At 32.4% G+C, this 19,372-nt stretch overlaps 2 protein-coding genes across 3 annotated transcripts in view; both read right to left on the bottom strand.

The window, feature by feature from the left end:
• LOC127728443 (integrin alpha-PS1-like) overlaps nucleotides 1-19,372 on the bottom strand; it is a 201,285-nt gene that overhangs the window by 10,028 nt on the left and 171,885 nt on the right. The window lies entirely within an intron of this gene.
• LOC127728474 (cyclin-dependent kinase 5 activator 1-like) lies at nucleotides 11,209-13,185 on the bottom strand. Its single transcript, XM_052235872.1, has one exon. The coding sequence runs from the start codon at nucleotides 12,974-12,976 to the stop codon at nucleotides 12,107-12,109; it is 870 nt and encodes a 289-aa protein (XP_052091832.1). The 5' UTR covers nucleotides 12,977-13,185; the 3' UTR covers nucleotides 11,209-12,106.

The following is a 19,372-nucleotide window of genomic DNA, read 5'->3' as shown; positions in this document are numbered from 1 at the left end:
ATGTAAAGAATTACTTGAAGATTGTCTAAGATTGTTCAAATTGTAGAATCATGGTTCCTTTCGAATTATACTTCTTCTTCCCCGAACTGATGCAGAAGTAGACTATGTAATTGAATTTGAAATTATTTTTTTTTTAAATTAAAAAAAATATATTTTAATATATTTCATATTTCAATATAAAAACACATCTGACGCAGGCACGCTATCAATTATTATGGACCATATGATCACAAATATCACAAATCATCCTCCAGCGATTCCTTTACACCTACTCCCAGTCAATATAAATGCGCTGAATCATCTGACACACAGTTCAAGGCTGAACTTCAGAAAGACGTTACAAATAAAAGGCGATAACATTACGTTAAAAACAAACATTGGTATGAATCCGATCTTAGAACACAACGGAAAAGAAGGGATTTACTGTATACAAAGTGTTCAAAACCCTAAATTAAGGGCCATATTTCCCAATTACGGGAATCTAAGTGAAATACTGTAATTATAAATTATGTAAAATCTATAACAGCATCAGGAAATGTCGAGCTAAGAATTATAAAATAGATGTACATCATTAAGCAGCTCGATGAACTACAAAGAATTAAAAACAATATATCGTGATCACAAGAAGCAGCTTATCCATACATGTGAACTACTATATAAAAAATATTTTATTGCGAATTTTTTATTCCAAGTACTAGTTGGAAGCTCCTTTTCGAGAATTGTAAGATATACATGTGACTTGGTTAAAAAGTCTCTCTTCGTCTTTTAAAAAGTTAAGATGAAGCGTTCTAGCTTAGTTTTGAAAAGAGCGTGGTGCTTGATTAGAAACCCTCACCCTTTGATGAAAAATAGCACTGTTGCGTACATGTCACAAAGTACATACATGACTATATAATGACATGAAATACATCATTTAATACCTTCAAATCAAAATAAATCTGCAAAGCAAACTCTCCCGTGAATACAACTTTTAAACATATTGTCTTTTTAGCTAAAAGTTGAAAAGAATATATCAGATGAGACACTGACATGCATTTATACAAATATGGCTCTCTGGACTTTTTGCTAGCTTTCCTGGTGATTTTTTTGTCTTTAAAATCGTCTTTGCCTTCAAACTGTGGACCAATAGACATCTATTAGCCCCAGTTCAAAACCAGTGAATTCGGTGTTTGTATTTATGCAGATGACTATATACAACACTTAATAATTTCCATGCAAAACAATAAAGTTGTTTTAATTTTGTTTTTTTGTAGACGCTGCTAGAAAAAATAATTTGTATAGGTTTCCTTTTAGAAACATTTCAAATCGAAGTTTACTAACTTTTTTATATATATATTGGACAATATTTTTTAGAAAGACTTCTCCTAAATTAATTCATCTTTATGGAAATTCTTTGATTTGATTTATTAAACAGGAGTCCATTATTTTCAAATTTCCAGTTTGACCAAATCGAATATTATCAAATCCATAACTGCTTAGGTATGACCATCCATTAACCCATTGTAGCCATTCAGTAACCCATTGTGGCCATCCAGTAACCCATTGTGGATATCCATTGGCTGGATCAGATTAGGTAAACGTTCATCTGTTACGCCTACCTGAACATTCTTTACTGGCGTGTTAGTTAAGTTTTGATATGCATACATATATGTGTGTGTTGGCGTAAAATATATGTTAACAAATTAGAAGTGAATGATTCGGAACAGTAAAGAAAGTATTGCCCACGAGGTCATAGTTTATCGGACTACCCCGGACCTTGATTAGTAAAAATGATGTTAGTCCTCTGAACTTGGACTAGAATGCTGATGATTATTTGCACAATGAAGACTCAAACGATCAGATTTGCATTTACTTTCAAATACCATAATAACAAAATTTAACTCCTGTCAATGAAACAACAACACCCCAGCGATACAAATAGCCAAATGACAATTAATCATAATTTCATTTTTAAAAAAATACAGAAAAAAGAAATGAAGATATAGTAAAATTGGAGTTTATTTTCTTTAAATGCAACTGTCCCATTGGTTTGAAGTTAGAATGGGACGGAACAAAACAATTGAGTTGCATATCATATTAGGTTAGATGGCAAACGCACCACACAAACACAGTGTCACTCGTCAGGGACTTGTCGACTGGGTTTGTCAGCTGCATTTATCTCGTCAAAAATAGCTTATTTTTCCCTCTAATGTACACAAAATACCTTTAGTTGAAACGCTATAGTTTATTTCTCCTGCTCACTAATTTTTACTGAATGATCGTAATCTTACAATTTAAATGTGTACTTACTTTCGTGTTGCTTTTTATTTTTATTTTTGTTTTTGTTCTTTTTTTTTGGGGGGGGGGGGATTTAGTTACCGTATACATGTGTATTTCAATATATATCCATGAATTAAATAATATGTTCAATATACAGAAATACAAGATAATTTGTCAACAAAAACATGTAACAGTGCAATATTACGGATTTTTTCTTAAGTGCGACTATACATGTTTTTAAAGGCTTTTTTAAATACAATGTATGTAGCCAGACTTGAGGTATTAAAATGCAAAATGCAGTAAAACCTATACTTAAAATGTTTTAAAGTTTAAGAATAGTCAACATTTAGCGTTAGAACATGTACAATTTCTAGGTCACTTGATGTAACTCGTGCCGGTTGAAAAAAACGTAAAACAACACGCGGGAACCCGAGATGAATGAATATCTTAGCAGTTTCGCTGCAGTGTCACAAAATATTACCTCCCCTGTAACAACCGAAAACTTGATCTTTTCAATGTTTTAGCAAGGACGCTGTCAAATATAAATTCACGAGAAAACGTTTTAATAAATGGTAAAAATAAAAATAGATCATTTTCCTCCTTAAACAGCAAACGACGAGTGCAGCAGACTATATGAGCTTGGTGTAAAATTGTTTTAAAATGTTGCTATGCGAATAAATTCCTGGAGTACCAACTTCAATTTATTTTCTTCTGGCTGTATACCTCTCTGGAACATACCTATTATCCGTTTATGTATGCAGCTAGATCAGAGAAGTTCAGGAAACAAATTTCAAAGGAATCGAATCGAAGGCAGCAAAGATTAACATTGTTTGAGCCTGCACAAACAGATTTTTAAATAATTATATTCACGAAAAGGCAATGTTTCTATATTGGATGTTCGCGTAACAAGAGCAGACCAGTGTACTCAAAAACTTAGATGTGAAAAAAGGTAAATTTTGGGAAATTGTAACATGCTTTTAAAAACTAATTTAACCCCGCCACATTCTGTGTGTGCCTGTTCCAAGTCAGGATCCTGTAATTTAGTGGTTGTCGTTTGTTGCTGTATATCATATTTGTTTTTCGTTCATTATTTTGTACATAAATCAGGTCGTTAGTTTTCCCTATTTGAATTGTATAACATTTGTCATTTCGGGACCTTTTATAGCTGGCTATACGGTATGGGTTTTACTCATTGTTGAAGGCCGTATGGTGACCTATAGTTGTTTTTTTATAAGGAGAGTGCATTTTCGGTCACTAGATTTCCCACTGGGTGTTCATTATATTTGTATTTTAATGTTTCATTCTAAAAAAATGTAGGGCCGGTATATCCAGCGGATCTTTTTTTTTTTACACAAGCTGGAAAATATCAAGTCCGTACCGAAACCTGTATTATGTATATCACCAATGAGTTAAACTGTCAATGATTGATGTGCTTTGATCAATTATGTCTCGAATTTTGACCAAACAAGTAAGCGATTAGCTTCTTTGAACATCTGATATATTTGCGAAAATATTTTGAAGAAATCCAATCTGAAAACGGAAACTCGATCGTTAAAACGACAGGGCGTTGTGAAAAACGACACATGGGGTTTAAATTTCCAAGGACAAGGATAAAGAAGACAGTTATATTAAATATCAATGACCGGTGTGGAAGGTAAACTAGCAATTGATAGTTTATAGTAAACAAACGTTACTTCTTGTATGTTTATGGAAGTGTAAATAACACAGAAAAACACGAAAAAAAAAATGAAATTAAAAGAAAACAAAAAAAAATAACGGATTTTGGGGAAAATATGGGAGGGTAAAAAAAGATTGTCCTGAGCATTTGATAAGATACACTTTATACTGATAAAATACTAACATAATTTCTATCAACTATTTAAAGGTGATATAATTATTATCGTTTTACTTAAAATCATTGAGAGGACTGAAAATTTTGTTCCTTAGGAATTATATGCAAGTGTATTCATTGAAAATTAAGTCACTCTTCGACTTCACCTGTTTTATCTAAGGACATACTATATATAAGCTATGATACCTTCGTGCAAGTCACTCACACATCTAGTATTTTGTCCCTGGTTTTGTTATATACCTTTAATTCAGAATTCGGTCACACCTTAAATTCCAAAGTGATGGCATATAGTCAAAGTCTAGCTCAAAAACAGAAAAGAATATTGGACTTTAGTGAACTGATTAAGGGAATAAAAAAGGCGAAGAATCATCTGTTGGTCCAATTGAATTACAAATGTAAAAAAACAACAACAATTTAATGGTCTGAAAGTGTAAATGGGAAATTAACCAGCTCTATGTACACCTTCGGAGTGTCGGGGTTCACTTTTGGCGGAGTTCGCGTTGCTCAATCTTTAGCTTCCCATGTAGTGTTTTGTCGTAGTTTTTCTTTTTGGTATTGGTGTAATCTGTTTCATTGGACTTATGATTTTTTATTGCCTCTCTCTTTTTATCAAGCATACGTACTATTTCTAATTTTGAATCAAAATGACTATTTTTAAATAATGAGTTAGACGTCACTGTTTGGAAATATTTGTATTTTGCTATTTAAAACTTAAATGTTATAAATAAGGAGAGATACAAGTTACATATAATAACATGTTTAAAACTGCACAAGTATATGCTGCCTCTAATCCAAAAAAAAACTTAAAAACGTTTAAAAGCATTTCTTTGCAGAGGTGTCAGAGGTTTTATCTTGTTATCTTTTATAGTTTCAAAGAATTAATTTACAAGATTGCACGCGTTGTCGTTCTAAGCATACCCCCACTCCTAAATCAAAGTATCGAAAAACAGGAAGAATGTATCTGACAGATCCTAAAATTGCTCACACGATACAACTCATGACTGTTGCGCTGCTGACCAAATATGAAGTATTGAAGTTTCTGAGAAAAGTGTGACGAAAATTGTTAACTTCAAGCAACATATTGAAAAAATCAAATCATCGGCAAACAGGAAGAAGGTATCTGAAAGACCCAAAAAGTGCTCACACGTTACAACTCATCACTGTCAATCTAGCTGCTGGCCAAATATAAAGTCATTTTGAGTGGGGTATAATATTGGTGAACAAAATCTTCTAATGTTTATATTTGACTTCAAGATTTACATAAAGAGGGAGTTCGAACCTGGATTTCTGCATTGTCATTTATTCAATGTATCTTTATTACGCAAAAGATAAACTTTACTTGAAAAAGACAATTCATACAGACTATAAACAGTTTAACGTTAATTTATTGTATAAAATAAGATGTAAGCTGGTAACTGAGAATTGACAATTGTGGACATTTCTGAAACTAAATCTAATTTTGGATGTGAAAATTACAGAACAATGTATCATATTATTCAAAATTAACTACCATAACATTAAAACAGAACATTAAAAAGAAACTATTTACCTGCATAAAATTTATACAATTGAAAATGAAAACGTACCAGAAGCAATAATTGAAATTGCATATCTGCTGTTTTATAGTAACATTTACTCGGATTACAGTATCAAAATAATATTGATATGTTTATTGAAATTTGAGATGTCACCGTAAAACTCTCATACCGAAATGTACACAGCAAAAGAACGAGCTAACTGAAAATCCCCATGAAAGAAAGGAAAATAAACAACAGGAAAGGAAAAGTCGTCTTATATTTTATATGAAGATTACCACATACATTCTAATATCAAGGATTTACATTGGCCGTGCAGTTTCCAAGTAAAAGATGAAAACATAATTTCCCGTAGAGTTTCAATTTCAATTATTTGGCACTGTTACTACGTGAACAAATTAAAATGAGGTTCATTTGAAGAGGGTTTTTCAATTCTCAATTTAGTAGGATTCAAGATAATTTGACTTTTGGCTTTAGAAGAGAAGATCTTTGATAGTTGGCCAATCTGATTCATAGATTGAATCGGGGGTTACATATTTTTATCCTATCGGGAACAAATAGTCCTCCATTGTAAATTTGTTTTGCCAAATTTGGTTAAAAGTGACCATGTAGTTTAGCCGCTTGGTCAATTTTAAATGAGGATAGAATATCGATAGTCTGAAAACTATTAGTTCCGTAAGTTTCAACGAATTTTAAGGCTCCTTACAGTTTCAGAGGAAAATATTTTTTAATACGGTCAGTCATAATCAATAATAATCAATGATTGTCACTGGTTATAAAAATAAGAAGTTGTGGTATGATTGCCAATGAGACAACCCTCCACAAGAGACCAAATGACACAGAAATTAACAACTATAGGTCACCGTACGGCCATCAACAATGAGCAAAGCTCATATTGCATAGTCCGCTATAAAAGGCCCCTGAATGAGAAATGCAAAACAATTCAAACGAGAAAACTAACGACCTAATTCATGTACAAAATGAATGAAAAACAAATATGTTACACAGCAACAAACGATAACCACTGAATTACAGGCTCCTGACTTGGGACAGGGACATACAGAATGTTAAACTAGTTTGAAGGCGCTGACCCTCCCCTAACCTGTGACAGTGTTATAGCAGTACAACATAAGAACAAACTATAAAAATCAGTTTAAAAAGGCTTTACTCATCAGATGGATACAAATAGAAATACATCTAACAAAAACACAGAGTGGACGAGGAAGGGTACTTATACATCCCAACAACAAAAAGACACTATGTACATATCTGAGAGTACTCGCAGTTACTGACAGCTAGTTCAAAGCCAATAACAAATAAAAAAATCGTGCATCTAAGACTAAAATATCAATCAGTACATATCCAACATCTAATGGATTTAGTGTAAAGACGTCATTAACAGTCAGAGAAAAACATGACCCTGTACAATGCCAAAATACAGGTATCGACATATTGTAGAGCCATGAATGTGCATATGTATATAAAAATAATAAAATTAGTTTGATTTTAATTAACTGATAAAAAAATCAATATTAATACCAATAAAAACAATATTCAAAGATCTATAATTACAGTGCTGAATTGGTAACCTTTTAGAATAAGATTATTTAAAGGATCGATAAGTTTCGTAATTTCCGGGCTCGGTAAACAACATCTCCGTAAAAATTAGGATGCGCTATCCCGTTTGAAATTATTTTACTTAGGATACAACCAAACTTCAAAACCAAAGCTTTATATCTATTGAAGAATTTAGTAAAAGTTTTAAGTAATTTGTGGTAACGAAATCCCTGACTTAATAATTTACCAGTAATACAAAGATTACGTTCATTGAAATCCAAAACGTCACAACAGACACAAGCATATAGAACACGTTGTGATATATAAACACCGTAAGATGGTACCAAAGAAACATCACCGTCCAAAAAGGGAAAATTAACAATAGGGAACGAAAAGTCGTCCCTTTTGTCGTAAATTTTAGTGTAGAGTTTCCCGTGTAAAATGAAATATCTAAATCTAGGAAAGACAGTTACTATCGTTTCTATTTGATTTATTTAAAGAAAGTTCCTTTGGGTTAGAAAATTCTTGATTATTTAACGAAAAAATACATCAAGATAACGGTAAGTGTTGTTGAATTTATCAATTAAGACCATGTTTTACCCAATCGAAACCTAATGATGATTATTTGTAGAGGATCTTCACATGCACCATTAGTGATAAGATTGCTGAGTAGTTTCAAACAAAAACATTTGCTGCATTTCTTCAACTGGTCATCATAGAATATGGATCGTTTGTTGAGGTTCTTTCGTTCATCAATCTCTAAACGTTCAAAAGATTTTGCCTTGAGGTTTCAGAGAATATTTTTTTAATTGACCTAAGAGAATCAAAGGCTGCCTCTGCTGGTCATATTTTTTTAACCAAGTTTCTTTTTATACTCTCTTCAAAGTTTGGTTAGAATAGACATATGTATAAGCAGTTTCAGAGATGAAAATGAAAATGTGAAAAGTTTGAGATAGACGCTTTGTGATGGCTACATTGGTATGAGGTGAAAGTGAAAATAGAAAAAAGCTATTTATCTTAACATTTTTTTTTATCTTCCATTCTATGTTTAATGTGTTAATTGTCTTTTGTAAAAGCCATATCTTGGATACAATAATACCCCGGTATTTCCAATCACATGCTTGGAAGCGCACACATTTACCAGATATTTCCGAATTTGCTAATAGTTTTCTATATTTTATTATTGTATCCAAACTAAATCAAAATGAAAATAAATTAAAAAAATAAATGTGGTTAAAACAAAATCTATCACATGTAAATGTACCGGCTACCACTACGACATACAATATGATCAGTGTTGCCAATAAAAAAAATTCTATTGTATACGGCAAGTTTTTTTTTCTGTGTTTCCGATTGACATTGCAATGCAATGGGTTTTGCTATCGTGTACAACAGATGTTTATCTGTGTAACCTATTTCATCTACTGTAGGCCTACTTATAACAGGTTCTGTTAATATATGTTTGAAGATTTGCCATTAGAAATGTAAACATGACTAAAAATATAGAATTCCTCAGATGAAAAAGAGAGGCAAAAGATACAAAAGGGACATTCAAACTCATAAGTCAAAAAATAAACTGACAACGCCATTGCTAAAAAAGAGAAAAAGGCAAAAGACAAAAAACAGTACACAAAACACAACATAGAAAACTAAAGACTGAGCAACACGAACCCCAACAAAAACTGTGGGTGATCTCAGGTGCTCTGGAAGGGTAAGCAGATCCTGCTTTACATGTGGCACCCGTCGTGTTGCTCATGTTAGTATAAACCATATAATAAGTCTAATTCGGTAGGTCACATTCGGGGAAAGGGGACGGGATTGTAGTTACGACAATTGGAACATATCCGCTATCATCTGTGAAACGGATATTCCATAACGGTCAACCAACTCGTGATGGAGTCCGTAAAATTTACGAAGGGATGACTTCAACTTCACCCCTTGGAACTCTTGGTTTAATAGCTATGAAGATATCGCATTTCGTGTAGAAATACACAGTATTGGACAAAGTAGCTCAAAATGGTGAAGGAGACAGATAAAAAAAGATTATGCAAATGTTTCATCAGAAGCTGTAGAATTTTTAAATAAAAAAAAAACCGTAGAAGTGGTAGTAAAAGTATTGCCGTTAAGCGAATAATCAGCAAAGAGTTTAACTACTGATAGCAGTTTGAAATATCAATGTATATGATTAATATCTTTGTGATCCAAAAGATGGATTAGGGGGGTTTGGTCGAAATATGGTCACCTGGACATCACCCATTCGATAGTAAAAACCCATGCTACAGAGGGTTGTTTGTTTGGCTATATCGAATATATAAATATAAAGCCAAGTCTGAATCACAACCTACCTATATTAGATTTATTGTTTATTTTAATTTTGGAAAATTATGCGTTTGTTTTTAGTAAGACAGAAGAATTGTGTAACAGTAGGTGTCATTCAAACAGTAGACCTATCATTTGCTGAAATGAATACAGAAAGTAATTTTTGAATCTGTACATATGTATTTCAATGTAAAGTAGTTAAAACTGGATATATCTGATCACGGACGTATACGTCCTTGGTCTGATCTACACGCATGTTGGCATGTCAATAACATCGATAAATGACGTCATGTAATGGTATCCACTCCCACGTCGATATATATGTTTATTGTGGTATCAATTTTTTATTAAGTATAAACATTTATATATACAATATGTATATGCAAAAATGGGAAATCGATTACCTATCTATAACTAGTAATCTGACGTCATTGATTCATCTAAACAAATTAAATTAATAAAAAAAGCGATTTTTATCGCAAACACTCTGCAAGATTAATGGATTATTCTTATGATAATTACACTAAACTTTAACAACAAAATTCTAATTTTCTTTTATTTAACTTTTTCTATTAACTCTTAGTTGATTTTCGTACGATTTTTGTTGGTTTTCAAACAAACTATGCTATGTTGTCAGTGGCAAATGGCGGTTATTCTGTAAAAATAAAGACCGACATTGACGTAGGCAATTAATTGTGCCAAAATATTTGTCTTTCTAAAAACAATTTCGGTATCGCATGTTATGCCTTAACCATTTGTTTAAATTTGTATTTAGTTTGGTAATCATAAGTATTTTTTCTTATATGACAGTCTAGGTGTTGGAGATTGTATTGTTCTAGTCTGAGCTTACTTGTGATTATTATTCACAATTCCTTTTACATATATGATCCATTATACTAAAGACAATAATCTTCTGTACAGATACATCGTTTCTTTGAGATTAAGTTTTGGTGACACCATGTTACTGTTTAACAACCTTCATCACTTTGTTCTGTGTCTGACTATACACACTCATAAGTCGATTACAAACTGATGAAACGAAAAACGACCAAAAGACAAACAACAGTATTCAAACCACAAAAAAAGATTGGGCAACACGAACACCAACACAAACCCGTGGGTTTGTTGAAAATTCCCCGGTATCACATCTAAACTATTTGATTCAAGAGTTGTATCAAAATTGCTACCTGTTGGAAAACGATTTCCTACTTTATTGTTGTTATCATTTTAATTGCAATCATTGTAATACCTTCCATGCAGTTCCCGCACTGTAGATGTTAAAGAATATGGAACTAGAATATCTTCCAGTTCCCGCACTGTAAGTGTAAACGAATACGGAACTAGAATATCTCGAGTCGCAGTTGCATTTTACACTTTTTGAAAATGCGTTTTGACTCCAAAAAAAAGAAAAAAGATACAAAATGTGGACAATGATAATAAATAAGTCGAAAAGGACAGACGGCACCATGACCGAAAGAAAAAAACAGAAAAAGATAATCAACAGAAAACAAAAATTTCAAAGAAAGATATTGAGCATTACGAACCCGACCTGTCAAGTATTTACAAACATTTTATATAAGAAACCCAAGTCAGTAAATTCAGGACATACGTACAGAAATGCACGTTATAAAAGAAGGCTTGCATTGTTAATCAACTAATAAGACTAAAAGAATAAATTTGCAAACATAAAATTCATATTTTATTTCATTTTACAATCATTTAAAATATTCATAAATTAACTTAAATGTAATAACACAAGATAAATAGCATAACATCACATATTTTGTATCTTTGGGAAGGGGTAGCTGGGGAGCATCATTAAAGCTCCCTTCGTAACAAAAACATATTAGTATAATTTATAATGATACAACTCATTAGCATACACGTATTCAAATATAAGAATAAACTAATTCTTTAAAAAGAAAACAGGAAAATTTTCATTGTCAACATACTAGTTAAACTCTTCTACTAATAACATGTTTAACAGGCAATTTTATATCGTTTTTCTATTGTAATCAAGTCTACCAAAAGATCAATGAATACATTTTGTTTTGGCATTGATTTTACGGTATTCAATCGATTCTGGCTTCATTCATCAGATAAAACATGGAAGCAATCACATTAGCTATTGATTTTTGAGAATCGAATATTTGAGAATGAATATATACATATGATTCATCTTAAAATGTTGGCTAGATGACTAAAACGAAATTGTATAAAGAAGAATTTCCGATAATGCAAATAATTTTTACTTATTTGAAAAATGGAAAGTAAAATTTGAATCAAATTGCAATATTTTTAACATACTCTATAATTTCCAACAAAAGCTTACGTAAACATTTAAAACTATTTTATATTTCATAAAACATATGAAATAGAAAATAACAATTCCATCACTTACTGAACACATATTTGTCAACTGAAAAGACATGTTCGTTCTCACATATTTATGAACCTTTCACGTGTTAATTGAGCTATTCTGAACTATTGCGATGTAAAAACAAGCAACAGCTCATTCACATATCACTATCTTTTAATTGTCTTGGCAGATAATTGGCATTATGGCGAAATAGATAGGAAAGGCTCATATACAAGGCGAGTAGGCTTTGAGTTCTGTGAATACCTCCGTAAAAAAACTAGGATCACTGTTCAAACGCAGCATGTTAGCACTTTGTCGGTTAATGATAACTAAAGTGCGATCCCAAAATTTGTCTCTGTTTTCTTCAACGAGGAATGGCTTTAGTGGATAGCTTATTTCGTTTCCCATATAAGAATATGACAGATATAGGCAAGTTAAAACAAGAGCCTGAAGTTCATGTTCTGAATCTATATCGTTATACATTGAGTCTTTTACCAACATGTACAAAAACACTACGTTCGCCGGATTGATAAACGCTACATCCTGCCATCCTTGTAGTAGTAAAGATCTGTCTACTGTCCGCAGCCATACAATAGCACTGTGACTTTCGAAATTTCGTAGACGCTTACACTTCTTTCTCAGAAACTCTCCTAAACATTTCAATAATTCTGAAGTACTGGCTTGGATTACTGTCCGTTTAGGACTGGTGGCTTTGTCAATCTTTTTGACAGATTTCTTCTCCACATTCTTCTTCTCGTCTAGCTTTTCTGACTTAATGTTATAACTGGAAATTGACTTTGGTATATTTTTGTTTATATCTACATTCTCGATGTTAAAATTATTGTCAATTTTTCCTGGTACAATGGTGGCGTTTGAAAATCGCTGAACGTTTTTATCTTTCTTCTTTCCATTACTTACAGAGAATTTCTTCCAACTTAATCCTCCAAGAAATATAGAATGTTTCCTGTAACTCTTGTCCCTCTGATTTGATGAATTTTTAGTGTTGTTTAAAAGTTCGTATTGGTAGTTGTTTAAATTCACCTCCTCGTACAATGGCTTCCTTGGTCGTGGAGAAAATGATAAAACCGTCCCCATGTTTGTGTAATATGACCTGTAGAACGTCTTTAAAATGACACTTTTTCGTCTATTCTCTTGTTTTTATACCATATTTCTAAAGAAATTAACACCTTTCCAATTGATAGGACTTTGAGGTCAGTCAAAATTCCAAGCAGATGTTTTTCTAAATCGCCTGTAAAATGTACATTTCTCCACCGTAAAAGGAATCAATTAGCATAATGGTAGACATGATGTCATTACCATAGCAACCTCAAACATGGATGCTGAATGCAGCACCACTAGAAAGCTTGATGCCGCAAAGAAAATGAATCGATACGAGCTCCTTGGCTTCGATCGATACTGAAATTCCAAAGCTTTGATATACATTATGGAACGGAGTTGCTATTGAATCAATGAATTGATTCGAAATGTAACACTGGGGATTAATTTTGATTATTAAAACAAAAAGACGTCAACTTGATATTACCATTATGATAATTACACAAAGTAGCATATATAGCTTGTTTACCAAATAAGCTTTGGGTTAAAAATTTCCGTGCATTTAATTGATCAAAATGATATATTATTTATTTTATTAACTTCATTATTTACAAGAAAGGTCTCGGTCTAGCGTTTTCTTTTTTGCTCTGTTGACAGTATTGGATAATATTATTAATTGGTTTCAGTGCCATCTTCCCTTAAACGGTTCGCCTCGATTCAACAGTATCTACAAACGTGACTGGTGTATGTAAATATGATCATAAGAACTTCTTCCTTGTTGCAGGGGTGTTCGTTTGCATATGCGGGATAAATAAATACAGGCGGATTGTATCAACGATTACCAGTGTTGGATTAGTTGCATGCTCTTTCAGCTTTAAAAAGATCTTTAATTGTTTAATTGTCTGTAAGTGATATGTTTCACGGAAAAACTATTTCTGCCCCCTGCTAATGATGCACTTTTCAAATGAACGTTCTTCTCCTTATTCCGATCAACAAACTCATCAAAACATGCAAAATGTACTTAGTTAATGCTTCTGAAGTCATGCAATCATTTTTGATATAGAAATAAATAGAGACGTAACGCACGGTTATTGGTTTATTTTTTCATTCGACCCTTTCTTAATGTATGAAGAGGATTTAAACAATTCTACGTATTATCAAATGGTAAACAATCTTGTTTCATCGTTTAAATCGAAATCAAATAAAAACTGGTTTCAATAAGTTTTATTTTATAATTTAGAGATGATTCCGTGTGCATAATTCCGTGTTTACCACTTAAGACGAAACAACAAGAGCCAACCATTAAAATCAATACACAAAAAAAGTCATTATGAAGTTTATCATCCATTTTCAAAATTCATGATACTGTAAGATTTGAAAATTTGAAGATAAAAATATACAGCCAGCAGTTCGACATTGCAATATTTTCACAACAATTATAGAACAGGTGTGTCACCTCAACATAAAAATGTGATTTTATTACTACATATAAAAGACGCACGTGAAAAATACTCAATTTTGCTTCGTGACATTTTAAGGACTGTAACACCTTTAATAATTAAACACGAACAATTCCAAACTGAAGTTTTCATTTAAACAAATTACATAGTTCAAAGTTCATTTTAGTAGGTAAACTTGTTTTTTAAGGTCTATTTCTGCATTAGATAAATTGATTGCTCACTTTTCTAAATCGTACGGAAATTAATCGGCTCGCGGACTGTTCTTTAAAAAATTAGCGGTTGCAGGCTGGATGATCAAATTTAAACTATTGAAACATAAACCCGCTTTGAAACTGGCTGTTTACACCCAGATGGAACAATTTGCTGATCATCGGAAAAAGAGCACCTGCGATCACCTTCAGTTTTTGGTGGGGTTCGTGTTGCTCAGTCATTAGTTTTATATGTTGTGTTTTGAAGACTGTAGTTTGTCTTTTGGTCGATTTTCGTTGTTTGCCATGACATTGTCAGTTCGTTATCGACTATGAGTTTGACAATCGCTTTGGTATCTTTCGCCTCTCTTATGCAGACTTTAAATTTTTTTATTTTTTTTTTGGTGTTTATTCATTAGCACCTTCAACACAGCGGAGGTAACAAGTCGAATTGGCACCTGGCTTGATTAGCAACTGGTCAGTCTGGTCTTGTTATGCCAGTGCATCACAGAAGTTAAAAAATACTGAAATATTATTTTTAAGGTGTGTGTCAGAAGTTCTACTTTAATTCGTAAATAATCTATTTCAGGACTTTTTTTCATTTGATTATTTTGGGACAAACTATAGTATATTATGTTATCTGGATATTCACAGAGGATATGAGCTCGTGTTCATTGTCAGAGTAAAATGTTCTAATGTGTATCAAAATGCCTTCAACAGCAACATGTAGCGCTCATCAGCATGTTGATTGTATGGAGACACGTAAAATTGTTGAAAAAAAATATTTAAAATTTATGATTAAGACTCTTTGATATTCATTTCCACTAGGATTTGAATACTCTAATATGTTGACCACGGCTATGTTCTGACATTTTGTACCGAAGTCTTCCACGATGTATATTCAGAAAGCTTGCTTTCCGATTAAAACGACGATAACGCTTGCTTTCAGATATTTGTTGACGAAGAAGCAGGAGATACGAGACGATGATGGATAATGCTTCAATCTGGTGGTATATATATGTGGTATTCTCTCTTTTATCTCACGGAACACTACAGCTTTTTAACTTGATGGAAATGTAATGCATGTCATTATGAAAGTTTTTAATCAGGTCGTAAACGGTGCCACAAACGCAACACTGCAAACGATTGACCACAAGAATGTATACTGTTTAAAACATTTTAAATAAAGTCGGGTTTCAAATCATCCATTGACTCTCCTTTCGTTATTACTGTTCCGTATATCTCAAAATTCATTTAATCAAATCATAAATGCTCATTGAAATAAATCACAGTAAATGCTGTCTTTCGGGTTGTATACTTCCAGCTTGGTTTTGTAGACTGTTGTTTTTTTCTTTTTTGTCCATTTTCCTTTTTTTTGCCATTTCATTGTCAGTTCTTTTTTTACTTATAATTTGTCCTTTCGTATCTTTCGCCTCTCTTATTCAGATTTGTTTTTGATGTTTATTCAGTAACACCCTACGTCACAGCGGAGGTAACACGTAGAATTGGCACCTTGCTTGATTATCAACTGAACATCAGGGATCTTCTACTTCTACTTCTACCAATACGCGGCCACCATCAATAAGTTGATTATTTTGCCACTTTTTGGATGCGCATTTAAAATTTAGACAAAAAATAAATAGATCTCCATGACCTGTTTTATGATGCCGCACCGCCATCGTTAAAATATCTTCCGCCACCGTCAAATGACCCCTGCCATCGTTAAATTGTCTTCCGCCATCGCCAAATGATCCCCGCCATTGTCAAAATTTATTTTCGTTTCTCTAGCCGCCGCCATTTTTCTTATCAATTATAATCAATTGCATGTAATTGCATAACCCTAAGGCTTTTTGCATTATAATCCAAAGTGTCTACAGTTTTAAAGCCCTCAGGGATATCCGGCTATTGATAGCTAATCACTTATACAGGTAGATCGACTCACCTGACAGGAGAACACTTGATCAAGATAGACGATTGATTGCATAATTTAATCACGTTTCAGCGAATGCTAATGAAAATTTAGATTAAAAAAAATAATTTTATTCAAGTTACAAACAAAAAAGTTTTAAAAGTCGAACGCGTGCTTTTATATTGACTTACGCAATCCGCATCCCCCTTTTAAACGAGTACAAAATAATACGTAAAACAGAATATAATTTCATGCCAAATAACACGAGTACAGTAATTATCAATAATATTGAATCACTTTACAAGTTTAAAAGTAAATACATGAATATTAACTGTAACTTGATAATCTGAAGAAATTTCGTATTGTAGTTCCGAATTCATTTCGTAATTTACAATCAAATTGATGCATCCGGTTTTCCGGTTTACATTCAGAATCGAAAGATGCATGTTGCATAGTACATTACTAAGAAGTTTGCTATTTAAAGTCTTTAAAACCATTAAAGTTGTAAACGTTTGCCCTCCAAAACTTTCTTCAGCGTTTAACAAAACGGGTACGAAACTGCTTGTCGTTGATGCTGCAAGCCGTTGATACCGGTTCATGACTTCCGGCTGAATTGGACAGTGAAAAAAAAGATCCCCCCGATTTTTAAGCCTTATACCATTACCAAATTAGAAAGAAAACGACTTGGGAACCTTCAGGACAGCTGTGTTCATTGTTGACTTAGGGGGAGCCATGCAGGTTTGGCATTGGAATTGTTACTAATGACAATTAATGGAAATATTAGTTATTTTATAAGGAAATCAATGTAATAAGCAATATATCATCAGCCTGTTCACCATTCCTTACATGGAAATGAAGGATTGAAATACTTTCGATTACGCCATGCCGTAGACGCGGGGTTTCGTCATGGTGAAAGTTCCTCCATCTTTTAAATGTTCATCCATGGAGATTTCTGACATGCCACTGCATCACAACACTGATACATTATTATTAAGCTGCGTGTCAGACATTCTACTTTTATTCGCAAATAAAAAATGTACTTCGGGATTTTTATGTTTTATTTGGTTATTTTAGGAAAAAAGAAAACAAGTTGCTTTCTTTAAAAAAAAGAAAAGCAATACGTGAACCCGAGTCAGCTGACTTCTCACCAAAAAAATGTTGCTGATTTTTTTTTGGCTTTAGATTTGAAATAATTAACTGAATAGAATAAGGTACTGATGATGTTAAAACACCTTTATTGAAAATATGTAATTGTGTGTAGATTGTTACACAATTCATTTAAAGCACTTTTGGATTTTAGTTGTAAACGGCAGAAAAGTTTATACAGCTACTATATGAATTTACATTTAAAGGCTTGACTATTCTATTTATTACTTGGGAGTGTACATCAGTTTTTCTTCGTGTTAAATATACATACAAAGTCCTAATCCTATTCAATTCTTAGTTTCTGCAAACTGAATGTCTAAAGCAAATTACACAGACCAATCGCAATATAAATTTAAGCAATCCGTTTGCTAAAATAATCTGGATGTATTCATTTCATCTGTCATATCTTCATATTTTGTTTCCTTGATGGCTTAAATTATTCTTATAATCATTATTGAAGCTGTCGCATTTACTCGTGGTAGATTCTGTATATAGAGAAATAGAAAGTCAAATTTCCATGTGAAGTGAAACTCTGTGGCATGCAACTTATAAGACGGTTTTGTAATTTTTTTTGAGAGCAACACACCAGCTTCATTTAGACCTCTTATATACTGACAATTATTTTGGTCTTTTAAAACATCTCAAATTTTAAGGATTTCCTGAAGTTACTTTAATCAATCTAAATATGCTTTAGGAAAAACTTGGTTCTGAAGAAATTTTATGAATACGTGAATATGCTCTAAAAAAAACAATTAGTATAAAAAAAGATATGTACCCTATGTAGATATATAAAATTGTATAGCTACCAGGATTGAAATGTTGTACGCTAGACGCGCATTTCGTCTACAAAAGACTCACCAGTGACGCTCGAATAAAAAATGTTAAAAAGGCCAAATAAAGTACATGTACGAAGTTGAAGAGCATTGAAGATCCAAAATTTCAAAACAAAGGTTTTGCCAAATACATCTACGGTAAGCTATATATTCCTTGGGAAGAAAATCTTTAGTATTTTGAACATTTCAAAATTTCTTATAGGACAGTCACTCAAAAAAAGAAAAGAGAAACAGCTAGAGTTCAGAATACCGTAACTTATGATGACCATGATTCAACGTCATATGTCCAGCTCTGACTGTCGTGTCCTGGATTTATATAAGAAAGGCAAAAATTTACAGTCCGCGAGTGAAATTAATATTTATGCATGCACGTGGTTTTTTTGCGCAGCACAAGCAATAGTAATTGGAAAACATACACACTGATACTCTTGACTATAATACGCATTTGCATCATCACGTATATTTATTCTAGGCTCAAATCTTATGCTAGTTGAATTCGGTAATATCAAACTACCTACCTCAAGTGTTTTGATTCCGGATTCATGGGCATTTAATCCGAAATTTTTGTAAACGCAAAATGATGTAATATAATGAAAATAAACCAAGACGGGTGTATGATAGCTGGTCAACACAATGAATACACAATTTTCAAAATTGCACCATATTGAAATGATTAAGATGCTATAAGATCAAACTACTAAAAACAAAACAAAAAGTTGAAGTTTAATCAACATATATTCCTGTTAATGAATCATTTTCGAAATTTTTTAAATATAATATCAATGAAAATAAACATCAAGTATTTACTGATGGACATTTTATTTATTAAATAAATCTCTAAGACTTCTTCAAGTCTAAATATTTTCATTATATGAATATATTGTTATACAAAATAAAAG

The sequence above is a fragment of the Mytilus californianus genome, unplaced genomic scaffold (genome assembly GCF_021869535.1).
Source record: "Mytilus californianus isolate M0D057914Y unplaced genomic scaffold, xbMytCali1.0.p SCAF_2, whole genome shotgun sequence".
Lineage (NCBI taxonomy): Eukaryota > Metazoa > Mollusca > Bivalvia > Mytilida > Mytilidae > Mytilus > Mytilus californianus.
The sequence above is the reverse complement of the archived record's forward strand: the minus strand, read 5'-3'. Positions and strand labels throughout refer to the sequence as shown.

Bases quoted from the DNA above. Each gene is read 5' to 3' on its own strand.
- LOC127728474 (XM_052235872.1), bottom strand. From the start codon at position 12,976: ATGGGGACGGTTTTATCATTTTCTCCACGACCAAGGAAGCCATTGTAC.